This window comes from Corapipo altera, unplaced genomic scaffold (genome assembly GCF_003945725.1).
Source record: "Corapipo altera isolate COAL_440 unplaced genomic scaffold, ASM394572v1 2, whole genome shotgun sequence".
In the NCBI taxonomy this organism is placed as follows: Eukaryota; Metazoa; Chordata; class Aves; order Passeriformes; family Pipridae; genus Corapipo; species Corapipo altera.
The window spans coordinates 218,120-239,323 of record NW_020884890.1 but is presented as its reverse complement, the minus strand read 5'-3'; the positions used below and the strand labels follow the sequence as shown (position 1 = coordinate 239,323).

The 21,204-nt window shown below is 42.1% G+C and overlaps 1 protein-coding gene across 2 annotated transcripts in view; it reads left to right on the top strand.

Moving 5' to 3' along the window:
• Positions 1-430: 430 nt before the first annotated feature.
• The window catches only part of GCLC (glutamate-cysteine ligase catalytic subunit), a 37,943-nt gene continuing 17,169 nt past the window's right edge, over positions 431-21,204 (top strand). Inside the window, exons 1-6 of one of the 2 annotated variants that reach the window (XM_027644914.1) lie at positions 431-810; positions 15,150-15,262; positions 16,587-16,769; positions 19,385-19,498; positions 20,270-20,328; positions 20,418-20,554. In XM_027644914.1, coding sequence (XP_027500715.1) covers positions 661-810; positions 15,150-15,262; positions 16,587-16,769; positions 19,385-19,498; positions 20,270-20,328; positions 20,418-20,554 — 756 coding nt within the window. In that variant the 5' untranslated portion in view covers positions 431-660. The remainder of the gene's footprint in view (positions 811-15,149; positions 15,263-16,586; positions 16,770-19,384; positions 19,499-20,269; positions 20,329-20,417; positions 20,555-21,204) is intronic. The other variant, XM_027644912.1, reaches the window with a different exon arrangement.

The following is a 21,204-nucleotide window of genomic DNA, read 5'->3' as shown; positions in this document are numbered from 1 at the left end:
GATGCAGAAGAGGTCGTCTCCCGGGAGATGAGGCGTCACCCCTCTGGGTCTCACTCCATCCACTCCAATCATTATTTTCTATGTGATGTGTGCTCTGATCTATAATAAATACAAAGCAGCGCTCACACACCGTCCGTGCTTTCACTCAGGAGCTTTATTTAGGCGCTTTCAGTCACACAAGGGTCTCTTTCCACTCGGAACACCAGCCTGGCAAGCCCTGCCCTGCCCTGCCCTGCGCTGCCCTGGCCGGGCCGCGGACACCCTCCCGCCGCCATGTCGCCTTGCGCACGCGAGCGACGCCTCCTCCCCCGAGCCCGGGGCGTGCGCGGAGAGAGCGGGGCAGCGGCGCTCGCGGGCGCTGCCGGCGCTGCCGTTCCCCGCATTCGCTTTCCCGAGGGCTCTCCCTCCGTTCCTCCCCCGGCAGCCCCGCGCTGAGGACACCTCGGGACCGCCGGGCCGTGCTCAGCCCGCGGGGGCGGTGCCTGCCGACGGAAAGTGCTGAGTCACGGCCTGACGCGCGGCCGCCGTCACGTGCGGCGCCGGGATCGGGGCGGCCGCCGCAGCGGCTCAGAGTGCAGAGCGCACCCGCGGCTCCGAGCGCACCCGCTCCGCTCGCTACGGCTCCGCTCGCCTCCCGGGCCTCCCCCGCTCCCGGCCGGCATGGGGCTGCTGTCGCAGGGCTCGCCGCTGAGCTGGGAGGAGACGCGGCGGCACGCGGAGCACGTGCGGCGGCACGGCATCCTCCAGTTCCTCCACATCTACCGCGCCCTGCGCGACCGCCACAAGGACGTGCTCAAGTGGGGCGACGAGGTGGGTGAGACCTCGGCCGGGCGCGGCCTCCGCCGCGGCCTCCGCCGCCTGCGCGGGCGGGCGCAGGTGCCGCTCGGGTGCGGGCCGGGCCGTGCCCGCCGCAGTGCCCGGGGAGGGCCCGGCCCTCGGCCGCGGCGGCTCTGCGGGAGGGGACGGTGCGGGGCTACCCGGCGGGGCTTTGTTTACCCCGCACACACACACACGCTCGCCGCCTGTCGTTGCGCAGCACGGCTGCCCTCGCATTACCTCTCGTTACCAGCACGGCTGCCCCACTCTGAGCGTTTCTGAAACGCTAACACAACTTCCACTGTTCCCGCCTGGCAACGGTCGGTTGGCCTGGGCAGCCCCTCGGGAGGTGTATTCCCGGGGCGGTGATGCCCGGCAGCACTCGCTCCTTCCCCGGAGTTTATGTTCTCTGGAGCGAGGTCTGAGTGAAGCATGTGTGTGCCTAGACTCCGCAGAAGTGCCAGCTCAGCCCCAGACTCGGTTTTTGGGAGGCGAGCGAGGGAAGCGGGACCGAGGATGTGCGAGTGGCTCTGCAGTGGCGGCCCTCTCGCCGCGCAGTGTCCCTCCTGATCCCTGTGGAAAGAGACCTGCCGAGCCTTGCTTTACCCCAGAGTCTCCCGGGCGTCCTGTACATGTCAGCCTGCCTTCCAAACAAGGATCAGGATGATTACTTGGGTCATGACTGGAACTTTGTTACAGGTGCTTTGTGCTCGAGCACCGTAACTTTAGCCACAGGTCTTAGGCGTATTGCCTTGTAAACCTGTGTTGAATTGCACTACAGCCTGATAGCACTCTGCGAGGAGCAAAGTCTCCTCTATTGATCCGTAGGATTGGCCGAGGGACTCAGCTTTCCCTGGAGACAGGGAGCAGCTTCACATGTGCTGCACTAGTGGCTATTCTTGATCATAGTGTTGGTGAGGTCCAGCGTTGGTCACTTAAGAGGTGCCTGTGATGTGACTCCAGGGCAGTTGGAAGAGCAGAGTAGGATGTGAACAACGTGGGAACTTGGCCATTGCATCTCTGTGTCATGCACAGTTTGCTTTCTGAATGGCAAAGGGACTTGTGAGAAAACTTTTTCCAGGTAGTACCAGTAGCTGTTCACAGATGCTCTTTGCCAAAGGAAAGTGCTGTTCACCATCAGCACTTTGAGAGAACTTGTCTCTTAAAGTCTGTACTTCTTTAAGGAATTCCTGTCACTGTTCACATAACAGCAGGAGCTGCTTCTGTGAGTGAATGGGGGCTTGGCTACTAAAATCTGTTCAGTGAAAATATGTGTTGTCTGCACCACAGAGTTTTGCAGCCAGAGTGGCATGGACTCAGGAGATTTAAATATACTTTTATCTACCCCTCTCTGATGTCTCTGTGTTCCTACGTCTTATATGACTGAAATTATGCTGACAAAAAAGCCTCACAGCCTTGAGTCCAGGAATATACACAGTCTGTGTATTGCTCTGAGATTTAGCTTGAGGGTTTTCTCATTAATCTTTAAGATAGGATGCTCATTTTTCTATGGATGTTAGATTTTAGTTCTCCTTGCTTTCTCAGAGAGATTTCACAAGATATCTTAGGTTCATCCATTAGCAAGCTTCCCTTCCAGGCTCCAGACTTGTGTTTCTGCTGCCTGCCTTATGTTTTTACTGACCATCTGAGTTCGAAAAGCTAACCCAGCAGAAAACTCTTCTCCCGTTCAGTTTTGAGGATGGTTTGTTTTCTCAGCAGAGCTTCAGCTGTTTCACTGCTAGATCCAACGAATTGTGCTTAATGTGAGGAAAGTAGCAGGAGCATGTGGAGGAAAGGGTCATGCAGAACCAGCCTCTGCAGCACCCACAGCTGGTCACTTGGTAATCTTAACTGTATGGTGAGACTGGACTCTGTCAGCCTCTTTCTTCCTTCAGCTGGGGGACCGTACTGAACAAAGTATTTATGCTCAGTAAATAGCAGTGCATTATGTTTAAGGAGATTCACAGTTTTCTTCTATCATGCCCAGCATGGCAAGAGGCAGAATTTTAAGAGCAGTATCATTAAAGCTATTATTTTGATGAGAAGTAAGAACAGTTTTTGAAATGCCTGTGAACATTCAGAGAAGGTCAGGTAACCCAGTTCATCAACTACCTCTTCATTTTAAGAAATGATAATAAACTCAGGTGTGGCAACTTACCTTTGTTCTACCACGTTGTGCAATCATATATTTTTATGTAACACAGCATTTAAGAGTGTGTTAATGGACCAGGGACTTGTAGCCAGTCTGCTCCTGTTGTGCAAACACAAAACTGTATCTCTGCCCATAACCTCCTTGAGCTGTGCTGTAGATAGACTAGTGCAGAAAGCAGTAAATTTGTTTTCCATTTTTCCTCTCAAATATCTAGTTATTAGAAAGTGGCGCCACGTTTATATGCACCTTAGATGAATCAACTGACTAATTGGACAGTTTTCATAAAAAGCCTTTTGTGCACTTTGACCTTCATGTGCAAAGTCATAGCCTGAGGGTGTTTAATTATTTTGAAAACTTCTTGAAGATAGAAATCAAGAATGAAGATGACACCCCTCATGTAATGGTAGAGATAAAATCAGAAAAAACAAAATTACTTTTGTGTTCAAGAGATGTTTCTGAGACAATGTTTGGTGAAAAATGTATTTTCTAATTTTTTTAAGGAATACTCATGAGGAGAAAAGCCAGCTTTGTTAGTACATGCTGAGTTTGTCTTTCAGGGCATATGTGTGAATACTTTAAAGGTTGTCACCATCTAGGTGATGCCATTGTGAAAAGGAAGTACTGTGTTTACTCAGTGGTATAGAACTAGTCTTTGCTTTGGTTTTGTTTTCAACAGGACTCCACTTTTCAGTGTGTGTTGTAAAACTCATTATAAAACTGTGGTGGTCCTTTGGGATCACAGAATATTCTGAGTTGGAAGGGACCCACAGGGATCATCAAGACCAACTCTTAAGTGAGTGACCCATACAGGGTCAAACCCACAACCCTGGTGTTATTAGCACCAGGCTCTAACCAACTGAGCTAATCTCAAGGATGCTTGTAACCTCCTAGGGCCTCCATTCCCTGAGATCCCAAGGGAATGAAACTGGGAAATCATCGTGTGCTTTCTGTTCCTTGGGTGCCAGGGAGAAGTGTTGAGGCTAAGTGCTAATGGCTGGTGGCATCTGTTTGGAAGGGAGCAAGACAGCATCACAACTTGCATTGCAGGGTAACATTCCCTAGTACTCTTGTCTTCTCCTGAGTAAAGAGCTGGAAAGGTCAAAACACTGTGCTGCCTCTTGAGAAGTCAGCTCTCTTACTGCTTGCAGGGTTAGTAGAACCAAGAGCTGCTATCTCTTTTGAGGTAAGTCCTTTTTTACTCTGTTTTCTGCAGCCGTGAAGTCTTTGCAATGGTAAAAAAAAAAAGCCTACAAAATGTGACTGTAACAGAATAAGATTTGCTTTAAAAAAAGCTTTCTAAAAGGTCTCTTTGAATCTGCATTTGCAGGTAAGGTCTTTTGCCTCTTAATCATCCTTCTACCTCATTTAAAACTGACAGTTGGCCTCTCTGTTTATGCTTGACTTCTCCTGACTGTGGGGAATACAAAACAGTGAACTATCTCATTATCCCTCATCAAACCCTGCTTTACTATCCGTGCCTTAGTGCTCACAAAAATTGGGCAACAATTAGATCTGCTGATGAGACCCTGTCGGGTAACAAGAATAATCTCCTTGTGTTTTCATCTTCCTCTTCCATGCAATAATGTATGCTAAACTTTGGATTTGCAGAGTCATGATCATTAAGTTTTATTTTGTTTTGGTTTTTATTTCAGAATTAAAACCCTGCAACTTTTCAATATTGTGTGTTAGGACTCCAGTGGAGTTAGCAGATACTATGTGAAACATTTAGTTTGTGCAGCTTGGCAGATCTTAGTAGTTTAAAACCAGAAGAGTTTAAAGGGTTTTAGCCAAAGCCTATTCTGCCGCTTCCTACTTTTGTCCCAAAAAGCTCTCTTCTGTGCCAGTGCATTATTAGTCTCCTGTGCTGTTTAGTGCCTCTTGTGTGCTGATTGCATTCCTCTAAGTGATGGACATTGCTTAAATTTCTCTTTGCAGCTTTATGTGGACACTCAGATCAGACAAGTGGAATGGCTGGCCCTTGGCTCCAGCTCGCTGCTGCTGCTTTGTTCTGAGTGTGCACACAAGTGTACGAGTCACGGCAGCTCATGCTTAACTACAGATACATGTGTTCATATGTACATGTAATACTTGTCTTCCACAGTCTGCAAAGACTAAGGAGGAGCTGCTTCAGCATATGAAAATTTCAAGAAAGGTGTGCTGGAGGGAGATCCCCTCAGAAGGAGGGGATGTAAAAAGCAAGCATGGGCAAAACACAACAGTTTCGTTTGAAAGTATATGTGAATGAAATGGGAATCTGACCTTCTCAGCCTTGTTTAGTGAAATTGGACATAATGACCCTTTTGTTGTGTATGGGTCTTATTCCTGTCAGTGTTGGAACCCAGCACACAGTAAGCATCTTCAGCTTTTAAAAACTTGTTTTCTTAATGGAAACTTGAAGTGAAATTTGAAGACCCTTAAATAGGTTTGATAATGATGTGTATGAGGCAGCATGAAAAATGTGCCACTGCACTGCTTGCAAGTTGAAATCTTACTGAGTCAATTCTAGTTTCATTTTGGGTTTGGTTGTTTGTTTTATTTTCTTCCTGTTACTTCTTTCTCAGCTCTTTTAAGCTTCCTTTGGTCTTTGTCCTGTACATTTGATTTATTCCCTTCCTTATCTTTTAGTTTTTTAATTATACCTTGTAAATAAGTTAAATGAGAACTAAAAAGAACAGCTGCTAATCAGCACTTCCTCGTACAAGAAGCAAAGCAGCCCTTCTCAGGTGCTGCAAGAGGCCAGAGGTTTCTTACCAGAATGTCCCAAAGGTATTGCTCCTGTTTAGAAGATGCGTGACTCTTTAAAGCTTTCTCCCTTTTCCTAATGAAAGGCTGGGCTGTGAAAAGAGCTGCATTTCCTTTTGAGTGATTCTTCCTAGGTAACTAGCAGTTGCATTAATGTCTTGCTAGAGTTTATAGCCTGTTCTGGTTTTGTTTTTTTTTCAGGGCAGTAACAATATATAAGTGATAAGATCAGAGATGTTACTTTACAGTCTGCAGAACTTCAGACTGGTAAAATTATTGCTGCATCTTAAGGAAATGGATTGGGGTCCAAATGCACACAATTTGAGACTCTGGTTTGTCTGTTACCCATTTAAAACCAGGAAAAAATCTAGGGCATTTTTTAGCAATGGTGAATCTAGCTCACCAGCTGCATAAAATAAGTACAGCTACTATCTCTAGAATACACAGTTGAAGTTTTAGTCATCTCTTTGCTAAAAGACAACAATGAGGCTTAGTGAGAGACATTTGTGCACAAAAATGTTCAAAAAGAGATAAGAAAGGACCAGAAATGATAAACAAAGGAATAGGTTCAGAGAGCATCACAGTGTACAGGAAAGGTGGCGTTCTTTTCTCACTTTACAAGAAATTTGGCTAACCTAATAGAACAGAAAAGCAGAAGATGTCCTTTTAATATAATTATTTACTTTACAAAGCCTAGGTGTCCTGTAGAACAAGATGCCACATGATAGCTTTGAAGCTGAGATAGACAGTTACAGGAACAACAAGAATAGACAGTTTATTAGGATTTTTTTTAAACTCCATGTGCTGCAAGATGTTTGTCCATTTATCCAAACCACTTAGATAATTGTAGGTGACTTGCGGGGTTTCTTTAGTGTTTGTCTGAAGCTTTCTAACTAGCTCTTTGTTGTATATCTTATGAATAAAACAGAATCACAAAAAACAGTGGTTGCATTTTCCTGAATGTCAGTAATAGGGGGTCTTTAAAAAAAATTCAGCCAAATCGTTATACAGATTCATCATCACTGTTGTGATGGTCTCACGTTCTCACTTCATACAAACTGCTGCATTATACCAGTGTGCTGAAATTGCTTTGTTTTAAAGCTTTTCCTGGGAGTCTTGTGCTTATAATAAAGCTAGCATGGCCTAAAGCTTATGAATTATTTTTTTAATTTGAGTTCTTGTCATTTGAAGACAAATGCTTTTAGTCTTGCCCTCCCCCAGCAAAATTCCTCAAACAGAATGCGTTTTTGAATTTCTTTCATGCAGAAATTCCTCATGATGGCCCCTGCCAAATGTGGCATGTGTGGATGGATCTCAATGGGAGCTGTCTTAATCGATGTGCTTGCCTGCGGGCCGCTGGGGGGGAAGCAGTACTTGAACGATTTGGTTGTCACGTGTCTGCTTGTTCATCCTTTCTCTCTGAGCTTTATTTGACTAAATAAAGGGACAGTGGAATTATTTGTTTACAATAAGATTTAGTGCTTCCTTAATACCTTTTGGTATGGATACTTGCTGTTTAAAATAGCAGTGTTGCTGGGGCGGGGTCTGAACGTATGATGTTAGTGCCTCAGCTCACACTTCGTGACAGCTGTGAGTGTATATATGCAACCTATAAAATGAATACACGACTGCATGTAAATATAATTCTTTAAACCTTGACTTGAACAAGATAGGTGGCCTTGAAGAGTCTTTGTGTTTATTCCTTCCCTGGTTACTTGGGCTGATGGTCACGAAACTACTTTTTCTGACTGGCTTTAATCCTCATGTCAGAGAAAACCTAAACTAAACCCTCTAGCTCTCAAAACATGCACAGTGTGTTAACCCACCCAGTGGCTGATAATTTTGCTTCATCTACCTCCTACTCAGTTCTTCCATGTCTGGGTGGCAAGATATGTATGGGTTGTAGTGCAGCACTAGGGACCTACCTGAGAGCTTTGGTGTTGGATGCACTATGCATGGGACAGTACAGGACTTACTGTAGTTTATACTGAGATGCTCTTTGAAAAGTTAATTTTGTAATTAATGAAAACCAGTTTGGAGGTTTGGGGGTTTTTTTTGTTGTGGAGTTTTTATTTGTCTTTTTTTGGTTTTTTTTTTCCCCAAAGCAAGGTGCAGTTTGTCATAAATAGTGACCAGCCCCCATGGTCAGCATTGATTTCCTCCTTTTTGAATCTCAGATTTTAATAAGAGAAGCTTAAATTACCTACTGTTTTTATATTTCTGACAATGAAATATTCTGTTCACAGTGGACTTCCTTCTGTGGATGTCAAGTGGTGGATTGTTGTGGTTTTATCATGGGATATTTTCTATTGTAATTCCTCTTTTCCCACAGGACCTATTCTTACTGTGCAGATGCCTTATTTTAGTTAACAGTATGAGAAAGGATGAATTAGAAGGATGAGTACAAGAAAGATTTTGTTGTTGATGCTGCATATTTGCATGTTTGGTTTTTCTACTCTTGCTTTATGATGCAAAAGGCAACTTAGAAGCTTGCTGCATCTTGTTTCACAGCTGAATAAATAAAAAATAAAGTTGTCTTTGCTGCAGAAATCTAAAATTAGCATTATCCCAGTCTTTTTAACAGTATTAACCTCAGGTGTTACATAGTACAGCAGTTAAAGAAGACACTTTTTTTCTGCAATGCACTACATCTTTACTTCTTTAGAATCATGCAAATGTTTATACCTTCTCGATTTTAATTTTCAGTAACCCAGCTTCCTGGTTTGTGGTGTGTGCAGCAAAGAATGTCCTCTATTCACGTTGTGTCGTGCAAAAAAGAAAATTTGCAGCCCTGATGTTGGCACTTGGGAAGAGAGACAGGCAAGAGCACTTAGCTGGGGCTTGCTCTATTTACTGAGATGAGAGCCCCTGCATCCTCTTTGTTTTTTTAATCTATGGTCGTCTGTATTGTGGCATAGAAGTTCTTGTGGTTTTTTTATTATTGTCTAAATAATGGAAAACAAGAGTTGTGCTTTTGTTTCTGGGACATGGTTTCTCTGAGTTGGTTTTCTACAGAGCTGGTGATGGTGCTTTGTTTTTTGGATTGGCCACTTCAAATCTGCTTAATGAAAATTAAGCATATTGGGAATTATATTTGAATCTTGGTTCAGCTGTTTGTGGCAGAATTTTGCAATTATCTCTGTTGCAGAGAACATCCATAGTAATTTCATGAGTGTGGACATTCCTTGTGTCACAGTGTGCAGTTTTGGGGCTTGCTGGCTAGAAGCGGGGTAAGCAGCCTCTGTGGCACTTCCAGACTTGTTTCTCTCTGAATTTACCTCCCTCGGGGCTTAAACTCACCCTTGTAAGCCAGTAAACCCTTCATTAACAGTATATTACCAGCTGATTATTTCTGTGGCTCCATGTTTTATCACAGCAGTAGCAAGAAAATAACTACATTAAAAAAAACATCTTGAATATTATGCTCTACATGCGTCAGAAGTATTTGTACTTACAGAAAATACTTGTTTTTTCCATCTAACACTGTGGCAGAGGTTCTTTAATGAACAGTCAAGTTATTAAAAGTTTGTTCTCCAGACTGTCATTTAATCGTAGTGGTATTTTAATGATACATTAACTGACCAAATGTATAGAGGAACTACTTTTTTTTGTCCAAGTGAGCTTAATAACTGGGGAAAAGGGGTTTGTTTCATTGATGCTCTTGAGAGGAAAGTTTTACCTTAGTTTTTGTTTTCTACTGTATGCATAAATATATGAGGCATACTACATGATAATACTTAAGTGTTGGTAGTGGCTTCTGGTAGTAGTAAACAAAGCCATGAGACTTCATTGGACGTTTAGGAAAAAATTTCAATTTCTTGTAGAGCTGCATGCCTGAGGGAAGGCTTGTATGAAGAGATTGCTGACAGTTTCTCCAAGTATGTGTGGCAATAGGTGCCAAGTGGAAGGAGAAAGAAACTGTCATTAAGATTGCCTTTGAGAAACAGCAGTAGACCGTGAGTCCCTTGTGATGAGGTTTTTTAGAAGCACAGAATGGTTTGAGTTGGAAGGGACCTTTGAAGATTATCTACTTGAACTCCATGCTGTGGGCAAGGACATCTTCCATTATACCAAGTTGCTAAAAGCTCCTTCGAAACTGGCCTTGAACACTTCCAGACATGGGGCATCTACATCTGAGATGGACAGTCAGGAGTGTGGTACAAGGCTAATGCAAGGTACTGTTTTTCACAGCTACAGAGTGTGCAAGCTTGCATTGCTTTTCTCTCAAAAAAACTTCTCTTCAGATAATTCTTCTAAACTATTTTCATCTCTTCTGTCATCTTCTCAGCACCTTACTTCTGAGCTTACTTAAGTCCAGACTCTGTGCTTTCTTATGTTCTGGTAGGCAGAAGTAACTCGTGGAAAATACTTGTTAAAAGAATTTTAACATTAACTCTAGAGCAGAGATTTTACTCTCAGCTGTTACGTAGTTTTTGTTCCCTGTGTACTTAACATGATGGTGTTAAACTGAGTGTTTGAGGAGGGATTTGATATTGGGAAGCAGACCACTGCCAAGGCAAGTATTTGGACAATTGATACAATGTTGATATCCAGGTGCCGGAAAGACAAATTACTTGTCGGTAGAATTGCCTTGTTAAGGTTTAGGGCTTGACATACTCAGTGATCTCAGATCTAGGAGGAAAGGTTAGTAAAGCTTGGGCAGAAGGATGTACTACTGATAGTGGGCACAAAGAACACAGAATTTACAGGCCACAAGGACATTTGGCACAACTCCCAAGATAAGGAAAAAACTAACAAAGCCAACTCAGCAACTGTGCTGAGATTGGCTCCAACTGGATAAAAGGTAATTTTGGCAGAGGGAGCTTCCCAGCACTGACTCACAACCCACCAACTCAGGAAACCAACCAACCCAAAAGAAGAGAAAGACCAAGCATGCGGACTAATTAGCATGAAAAACGAGAGAGTCATTTAACCAATAGAAGGTAGAGTACTAATTAATAAGAGAACTATGTAAGTTGTGGTCAATGAACTGTGATTTCTTCGTTTGCTAAAATGTATAAATGGTATAAAGTTTTGATGATCAGGTAGCTAGCGTTTTGTGGGTTACCACCTAGCTCCCTACTTTGCACAAATTAAGAATAAAGCCTTAAACTGATACAGGGGAGATTCACATTAGATATTAGAAAAAAGGGTGGTCAGACATTGGAATAGGTTGCCCAGGGAGGTAATGGAGTCACCATTCCTTGAGGTGCTTAAGAGGTGTCTGGGTCTGGCAGTGCGTGATACAGTTGAGTGATTACAGTGATAGTGCTGGGCTGACGATTGGACTGGATGATCTTAAAGGTCTCTTCCAACCTTGACAATTCTGTGATTAAATAGAAATACCTTGTCTTGGTGTGTGAATTGGCACTACACACCAGGCAGTGAGCCTGCATTGAAGACGACAGTTTAGCATGTGTGACAATTTCGGCTCTCCTCGTTCCTTTGAATTAATACTAAAGGATTTTTTGACTGATAACACCTTCATTTTTAAGAAGCGCACTTTATGCAGAAATAATATATGTGTAATTATGGTCAAATAACTCAGACATTCAAACACAATTTCAGACATGCTTACCCATTGCCACAGAACTATCATCTTTCACTTTGCCACCAGGCAAGACTAGCAGAACTGTTTGACTTAATGAATGGAGAGTGGTTGTGGTTCTCCACAGCCGAGAGGCTTCAAGGTCTCTCTTGTATTTACAGAGGCGACATCAAAGAATTTTCAAAAGCCTGAAATTTTCTTTGTAGCAAACTTGGAGAAATAATCGTAATAAGTGAAGTAATGCCGTTCTGGGGGCTGTTCTGCTAGCAAGCTAATGGTGCATTCTGCTTCCCGAGAAGGGAAGAAGCTGGGAGACCACATCTTCACACAAAATCACACACAGAATATGCTGAATTGGAAGGGCCCCACAAGAATCATTGAGTCCAACTCCTAGCCTTGCACAGGACCATCCCAAAGAGTCACACCTGAGAGTATGTGCCTGAGAGCATTGTCCAAACGCTTCTTGAACTCTGTCAGGCTTGGTGCTGTGAACATTTCCCTGGGGAGCCTGTTCCAGTACCCTTCACCCTCTGGGTGAAGAATCTTTTCTTAATATCCAACCTAAACCTCCCCTGACACAACTTCATTCCCTTGGGTTCTGTCACTGATCACCACAGAGAAGAGATCAGCACCCGTCCCTCCTCTTCCACTCATGAGGAAGTTGTAGACTGCAAGGAGGTCTCCGTTCAGTCTCCTCTTCTCCAGGCTGAACAGACCAAGTGACGTCAGCTGCTCATCATACGGCTTCCCCTGCAGGCTCTTCACCATCCTCATTGCCCTCCTTTGGACACTCCCTAATGGCTTAATATCTTTCTTATATTGTGGTGCCCAAAAGTGCACACAATATTCAAGGTGCAGAGCAGAGCGGGACAATTCCGTCCCTCAACTGGCTGGAAATGCTTTGCCTGATGCCCCCCAGGAGAGGGTTGGCCTTCCTGGCTGCCAGGGCACAGCTGACTCATATTCAACTTGCCATCAACCAGGACTCCCAGGTCCCTTTCTGTGGCACTGCTTTCCAGTATCTTGTCCTCAGCAGCCTTGCAGCAGGTACTGGCCAGAGGATAGAGATATGTAGGGTTTGCTGCAGGGTGAGAGCACTGACTGGGAACTTGGGTCCAAAGTGGCTGCCTTCCTTACCACAGCAGTGTGCACTGTCCTAGCTGGCTCTAAGTCAGCCATCTGCATCAGTGGTTTGACCTGATATGTATTTTGCTGCTTGCTAAAGAGCCTTAGTTAAAATTAGAGGGAAAAGTGAACTCTGAAGAGCTTGGCAAAATGATGAATTATGAATGTTGGGTGAAACCCCACATATTTGGTGGCCCTTGGACTCGAATCTCTACCAGGCATGTCGATTCTCTCAGCTTGGCTGCATTTCTCTAAACTTTATTGTGGATCAAAAACATGTGAGAAGGCTGTGAATGATGAGCTGAAGTTGAATGTAAAAATGTGTGAACTCTGCATTTGGTTTTTTTTTTCTTTGTAGCTGTAGGATAAATCTTTTGATGAGCCTAAATTACATTCTTTAAGGATGCCCATTCAGTCAGTCCCTCTGTTGTCAGGATACTCTGTGGGTTACTTGGAACTGTTGGCAGCCGTCTGAAGTTTTTTTTCTTTTCTCATTAAAATTAATGGCAGATATTCCCTGTGTTAAGACGGCTTTGAAGATTTAGTCAATGTTTCTGGAGGCAAGAGTAATAATTGTTTCTAAAGCTAGATGCATAAATACAGTATATTCATTACTGTACTTGGAGTATGAAACACTGATTTCTTTGGGTTTGCCTTCTTGGCTTAATGTTTCTTTACACTTTTGGCTTATTTTCTTTTGTGAAACTTGTAATTCCATTTATAGAGAAGTACAGTGTTCTCACCAGCAGCTCATTACAGCTACCTTTGGAGGGGGATTTCTAAGACAAAAGGCTAATGGTAGTAGCATATTTATGTATTCACCATGCACGTGGTGGGCTTGATGCCCATTCTGTGTCCATATGTGTGGCTCACACCTGTGGACTCACATACCCTCTCTAGTTTAGGCTGGCTGCTAGTGAGAATGCCTTTACAAAGCAGCAGATGATGTTGAACGTGTAGGAGACTGGAAGGTGTGAAAGTCCATTTTTCTTGCCAGTAATCAGGGTCAAGTGTTACTGGAGAGATTGGTACTAGGTAATAATTAAATCAGTATTGGAATATGTTCTGGTTGACTATAGTCTGTAGTTATCTCAAGATAATGGTGAAGATTATGGTGGCATAGTACACACAAACCACAAAGAAGTGTTGTCTTGCACAGAAACTAGAAATCATTATTTTTCTTTAGGGAATTAAAATTTGATCTTAAAAAATTGCTGAATGAGTCCCTCCAGAGTTTGTGTCTGATCAGATTCTGTAGAATTACAAACACTCTTGGATAATGCTGCTTGAGATTTAATTGCGAATCCCAGCAGTGGATTGTATTTTTTATCGCAGTAGCAAGCAATAACTCTTCCATGGACACTGAAGCAACCAGCAAAAATGAAACCTACAAATCCACTTCCAGCATGCTGGAAAACATGGCAAAAGTTCCCTGTGTTTTGGCAAGTTACTTTCCTGTACGCATCAGACTTCTATACAAAACAGAAGTTGCCGTGAGTTGGTATCCATCAGCATCTTGCATGAATCTGATCTCCTGGATCTGGAGCAGTCATATCTGTAAAGCACAGAAGGATGTGGCTCTAGACAGTGTTGGAGAATGAAACAGAGGAGCACAGTGCAAAACCGTGACGAGTTCTAACTGTGAAACTGCAGCCTGAATTTTTAACTGTAAGTTGATGTTTCAAGTAGATGATTTATGGAAGTCTTGGAGGCAGCAGTTTGAGAGCCTTTCCAACAAAAGCACTGGATATGACTGCTGGTCCAGTCAGGGGGTTTGAAAAACAGTATCCTGGTAACACGTTTCTGTGTGTGACTTCTGTTTTTACATGATAGGCAATACATTGCACTTGGGCAATGGTTTGTCTTTCACACTTCCCAGAACATTGCAAAGCAACCCCTGCCAAATAGGGGTTAGGAAACAGAGTGTATCAGTAAGTATTTAAGGGCTACAAGATCCAGGAGGCTGTTAGATTGCTGTGCTGGGTAGCACTTTAGAAGTCTTTACGGGAGGTTTGACAGCAAGTATGCATGGAGATTAGAAAGTTTGAGATGAGGGTGTTCCAAGTTTGGCTGCTTTCAGATAATCTCTTTTAGGGAAACAATATTCTCTAGTGCTGAGATGCAGCAGTGCTGTCATTAGTGGCTTGTTGGATCGAGTGTGGGTTGCACACTGGGGTAGTAACAGGGGCAAGGAGGCAGAGGTCTAAGGGAAAGGTACACCGCTGGGCAGGAGAAGAAGGAAATATGGCAGCAAAGCTGAATCAAGTAGCAAGGGAAACAAACCCCTGTCCTGTGCCTAGTGAGGCACTGTGCTAGTGCCTTTATTAACTACAACAAGTGATGGGTGTAAATGGATGTCTTGTAGGATGACTCCCCTTTTTTTGTTTGTTTGGTGGGTTTTTTTGGCAGCACCAAAGGTTGTAACTCGTGGAATGACAGTGAAATGTTTTAATTTTTTCTTGTCTAAAAATAGTGTGGAGGCAAGTACAAATTCAGGATTTTTTTTGGTGAAATATCCCAAATTAGAAATGGAGGGAAAGAAATTTCAAGGCTGATTTCAAGGAATTTGCATTCTTTATTAAATAAGCCAGCATACATCTACATCAGTACTGCTTACCGCATTCACAGTTAGTGATGGTTTTTAGGCTTATGTAAAGTTCAGTGTGACATCTTTTTTCCAGTTGATGCTTAAAAAACTGTGTGCCACTGTGTTTGTGTCAGAACAAAACCTTACTGTTTGTTTGTTTTGTTTTTATTATTTACAAGGTGGAATATATGTTAGTAAAATTTGACCATGAGAATAAGAAAGTGCGCCTGGCACTCTGTGGTGAAGAAGTTCTTCAAACACTGCAAGAAAAGGGGGAGAAGGTAAACCCAAAGTGAGTAGCTGTTTCCTGTTTCCTTTTTTTTTTTTTTTAATCCTCCTGCTACGGTACTGTACATAATTTGTAAACCGGGCTTAACGTTCAAATCTGCTGTTGGTAAAACTGTAAACCACAGATACTGGTATTTTCAGATAAATCTGGGGTTCAGGAAGTGAAAGATTTTGAACACTCTTGCAGGCAGTCCATGTGCTTTTTATATTATGCTTTGAAAAAAATGAGGATGTAATGGTGAGCCCACAGAAGTTGTAGTTTGGGTATTTTTTTGTCTTGCTCTGATTTTGTGCCTGTGTGTACACAGTAATCCCTGCCCTATAAAGCATATGTGTGTGTGCACTTGTTCCTGTATGTCTGACTACAGGAGCAAGTGAGGGCTGTATAGGGAACCCTGTTGTCTGTAGGAGCACTCTCCCATTTGTGGGAGAATTAGGAATGTAGATGTAAGGTTGGCAGGAAAGTTTTTCCCTATCCTCCACTATGGAGTTTTGAGGAATAATCAGAATATGTCCCTATTTCAACTATTCAGAGAACTGTGAATTACCTTCTGACTGACGGCAGCAGAGAAATGAGACCAGAGGCAGCAAAGTGTTTTGGCTGAAGAGAGCCAAAAGCAGGTCACAACTTACAGGAGGGTAGAGAGGAAAGGCTTTTGTCCCCTGGGCCTGTCAGCTTCTCTCTATCTGCCTTAACCTCCTCTTCCAGTAAGGCTTCCCTTTCTGTCTTTCTTGGTAGGGGGACTGGTGAAAGCCTACGAGAAGGAACCCCTTTGCTTTTAGCATCAAGATGGCTGCTGTCAGGAGAATAGTAAGAAGTTGCTCTGCCTGTGGTAGGGTGTGCTCCACAGAGTAGGCATGGCTTCACAAGGGCATGGGAAGGTACTTCTTTTAAGGGATGAGGTGCACTTAAACTGCATTTTAATCTTAACCCGATAAATTTGTAAAACAGGACAGGCAGTAAAAATAAGAAATGGAACAAAACTTTTGTCATACCTTGCACTGTGAAAGCAGTAGAGGGTTCTGTACTTTCCAGTTTTAGTTAAAACCCCAAGAAACAAAGCTTGGGACAGATACTAAAGGTGATTGCAATTTGATGATGTAAGCAAATTCTGCTTGCTGCACTATACAGCTACACTATTACTGCCAAACTGTGCCTTATTTTCTTTGTACTGCCTCCTGGCAGTGAGGTACATTGGAAGGTACATTGTGTTACTCTAAAATAATCAAATTTAGGAGGTTTTTCTTGCAAGTGGTATTAATTTCTGTAATTCTCCCAAATAATTAATCTTTTTTAAAGTTGCTGAAACATTTACATTTTACTATAGCCACCCAACACTCTGGAGACCAGAATATGGAAGTTACATGATTGAGGGGACACCTGGGCAGCCATATGGGGGAACCATGTCCGATTTTAACACTGTGCAAGACAACATGAGGAAAAGACGTCAAGAGGCTGCTTCTGTACTCAAAGAAAATGAGGCTGTTTGCACTGTGACATCATTTCCAAGGTGAGATGGTTATTGAAGAGTAATGCCATGTTTCCTATTCTCCTTATACAGTTTTCTCCTTACTGCATATAGCTAACTGTACAATGAAATAGAGAAAAACATGATTCAGTTGAAGTACTTTGGCTTGATGTTCCAGTCATGTTTCCTAAAGTTTTCATTGTGGCAAGACAAGCAAATAAGCATCTTTTATATTTTTAGCTTGCTTTTAACCTGTGACAATTTTGTATTAGGAGAGAATACCCGAATATTCATAACATATATTCTATATGTTGTGTATAGAATAGTCTGCCATCTTGAGTTGATAGAGCAAATCATATATAAAAGGTTTCTCTTTACCTATTAATCTTTACTTTTAATCTTTATAAATAGCAGTTTTGCAAAATATGGCTAACCTGATCTATTTTTTAACACTACTTTTTCACTGAAGTGCACGTAAGCTTCTGGTAGTTTGGAACACACAGACTTAAGACTTCTATAATACAATACTGTACTTACTGAATCTAGAAAGGAGAGCATCTCTCCTGGGTGAATAATACCCTTGCAAAAAAGGGTAGATTTCCTCCTTTTTATTGTTATTAAGACATACTTGAAGAAATTAAATTTAAGATGTACTTCATTACCTAGGAGAAACTGTACTTTATGCATTCCTTTCAAACATAATTCTAGGCAGGGATTTATTATGTTCGTTCTAACTAGCCTGGTCAGTGAAGAGAACGAAGATAGTTATGCTTAAAATGGTAAAAAAGTTGCTCTTCAGTAGAAGAGAAGGAGCTGACCTTACTGGCTAGTTTCTTGGGTAATACAGAATGCAGTAGCCCTAAATTCTTGCTGAGAGCAGGAACAGTACAAAATATGACTTAGCAGTGAAGTTCAGGTGCCAAAATGCCTGCATTAAGCCCCATGAATGCTGTTTTCTCTTTATCGGAGCTGTACTAGGTGTAATAAGAACTTACCTAAAGTCCAGTGGTTAAGTAGTTCTCAGTGTATTACAGAACTGTGGGGGTTTTTCCCTGCAACCTTATAAATATATTATGTCATTAAATAAATTTTCTGTACAAACATTTTTGACCCAGTCTTGCAGGGAATAAAGGGAGAGTTCTTTGTCACTTTATAAATACAAATAGATACTTCTTACATCACTGTAGGAGCAAGACATTGCACCTCAGTAAATGTGTTGCTAAAAGCTCAGTAAAAGCTCATAAATAATAAAATGTAGTTTGTTTATTACTTATGCATCCTCCCAAACATAGTTTCGTACCTCAGAGGTTGCTCTCCCCAGACTAGCCTAATTTAGTTTACTTCTTGCACCTTTCAAGGCCTGTTGGTTTGACTGGAGTCTTGGTAATATATTTCTGAGGTTTCATGGGTTTGGAGTTTTATGCCATGTTCTCTCTACAACGACGTGTACGTATACCTGTGTGCATCTGTGCGTGTACACGTGTGTATAATAAAAAAAACCTGTGCATTTGAAAAGGAAAAAAAACTTGTCAGAGTACTGACAGAAGAAAGGTAAAGAAGTAAGTTTATTCAAATTAAAATAACTCAGTTAAAAATTAACAACCTGAAAATGCTTAAATATTAAAAATTTCTAGCTTAGATGCTAGGTAAGTGTCTTTAGTTCTTAAATTCGTGAGCCTCTGCTGCTGGACCAGAAAGTTGTTTTCTGTCTTGAGGACCGGAGGGATGCAGTTTGCAGTGTAGCACTTTCATAGGTAATGAAGCTGGGTTTACAAGTTGCAGGACAACTTGTATACATAAACTAGGAAGAAGAAAACAGTAGTAAAATACATGCTGAGAATAAATTATATTTTCAGAAATGTGTTTCCTAGTATTTTGTGTACTTTGTTTATAGCTTTATCAGCTAACTTTTTTTTATCCATCTAAATACTAGAGCCTCTCAAGATAACATAATCTTTGCCCTTTTTACTGGGCAACATGGAGAAATTAATCTTCTGCTTCTTTACCTCCACCTTGCCAAAAGTTCCTTTGTCTAAACTGTACTGAAAGCTAATTTTTGTTTCAGGTGACTCTGAAACTTAAATGGAGTTTCCTAAAGGGGAGAGTTATATTCTGATTAGCTTGCATTTCTCTCAATATTTTACAACTAATAGCTGCATTTTTTTCTTTGGTTATTACATTCCTCTCATAGGAGTTTTCAGAGTTCTAGAATTACAAGCTGCTATGAAACTCAGGACATATCACTTGAAACTACCTCTGATTCTTACAGAGTTGGTTAGGTATATATTTTAACAGGGGTAGATTATTGGAAGCAGAGCTGGATAAATGACTTCAGCAGTCAGCATTAACCTGTATCCTCTAGAGAAACTCTTGAAGGCACAGAATGCAGTTGCATGTCAGTATTAATGACGAGCGCTGACACACTCTAACGTGTATATACTCTACACAATACTGTGAAGTCTCCTGCTTCAGCCACTGAAAATGTCCATAATGGTAGACTAGTGGTTTGAAAAAATAAAAAAAAAGGCTGTCTTAACCACCATGGAAGCTAGTTGTTGGCTGGTTGTCTACGAGGATCCTAATCTCTGATCATCTGACCATTTTAAAATCATAGTCTGTTTTCATTACAGCTTGGATCTCATTGTTGTGTTACATAGGTTAGGGTGTCCTGGGTTTACACTGCCGGAATACAAGCCAACACCAGTAGAAGGAGGAGCTTCAAAATCCCTCTTTTTTCCAGATGAAGCCATCAATAAACATCCTAGATTTAGGTAAGAATATTTGGGAAGTCTGATGAGAAGCTGAATATTTTTTCTTTGCCTAAATATCTTAGACACACCTGCAAATTCTTTACATTACTGGAATAGAGAGCACTGTGTCTAGTTGCTGCAGATATCGTAAGGACTTGGACAGAAATGGTTGTGATGACATGATTTTTCTTTTTAAAGTGATTTAAGAAAGTAAACTGTTAAGTTCAAGTACCTTATATAGTAGTTTATGCTGTTATGGGGCAAAAGGTTTTGATTTTGCTACTGCCAAATTGTTTCCGGTTTGAAATCGTGTGGCTAAATGCTTCCTTCCCATCATGGTTAATCCAGCTCTCAGGTATGTTACAGCGACATCTCAGCGTACACAGTAGCTTGCCCTAGTTACTCTGAAATGGATCATGTTCTACTTCTGTAGTCTGAGAGGGGTTTTCACTGTAAGGTGAGACTTTGAAAAATGAAAATTATTCTATTTAAAAAGTAAGCACACCTTTTAACTTGCCCTTTTGTTCTTCAGGTCTTTACCTTTTACTTCTGACTATTTTATCAGCGTAGTACTGTGAAGTCCATCAAAATAAGACTGACTTCACAGGATAAAAAATCGGTGCTGTCTACCTTAAACCAGGAAAAGAACCATCCTGAAGGAAAATGCTCAAAATAAATAGGAAGTTGACATTCTGAATTTGTTGACATGCAGAATTGTTAAGCAATTAACTGCAAAAACATTTGCATAAAGAGAAAATTTCAGATAATTCCATGAACTTTTTTTTGTTTTAGTACACTGACCAGAAACATTCGACACCGAAGAGGAGAAAAGGTTGTGATAAATGTACCAAGTGAGTAAATTCAATCTTTCTTTTTGCTTTTTTAAAATAATTGTTCAATCTCCTGCTCTGAGTTACTGTTACCTGTGTTTTTCACACAGTATTTAAAGATAAGAACACAGCATCGCCATTTATCGAAACGTTTCCTAATGATGATGGAGAAGCAGCAAAGGCAGCTAAACCAGACTATATATACATGGATGCTATGGGGTTTGGAATGGGAAACTGTTGTCTCCAGGTAAAGTGCATATGCTTTCAAGATATTTCTGCGTGTTTTTTCCCCTAAATGCTTCCCATTTTAAGACTTGCCTTATGTCTACTTTCGCTTTCTTAATTCAGCTGATGCGTTTTCCATCACTGGGGCAAAAGGGGAGATAGAAGAACAAATGTAATGTTATGTCTGGTAATCTAGTTTTAAAATCCGGGTATACTGGGTTTGGCTGACCAGGTTTTGGTCACAGAGGGGCTGAAGGGATGGCTGTTCTGAGAAGCGGCTGGAAGCTTCCCCCATGTCCAAGAGAGCCAATGCCAGCTGGTTCCAAGACAGACCCAGCACTGGCCAAGGCCGAGTCCATCAGCAACAGTGGTAGCACCTCTGGGATAATACATTAAGAAGGAGGGAAAAAACTGCCCAACGGCACTGCAGCCAAAGATAGGAGTGAGAACATGTGAGAGGAAGAGCTCTGCAGGCACCAAGGTCAGTGAAGAAGGATTGTGAGGAGGTGCTCTGGGTGACAGAGCTGAGATTCCCCTGGAGCCTGCAGTGAAGACCATGATGAGGCAGTAGGATGACAGTGGAGCAGAAATCCACCTGCAGCTGTTGGAGGACCTTACACCGAAACAGGTGGATGCATGAAGGAGGCCTGTGGGAAGCCTGCAATGGAGCAG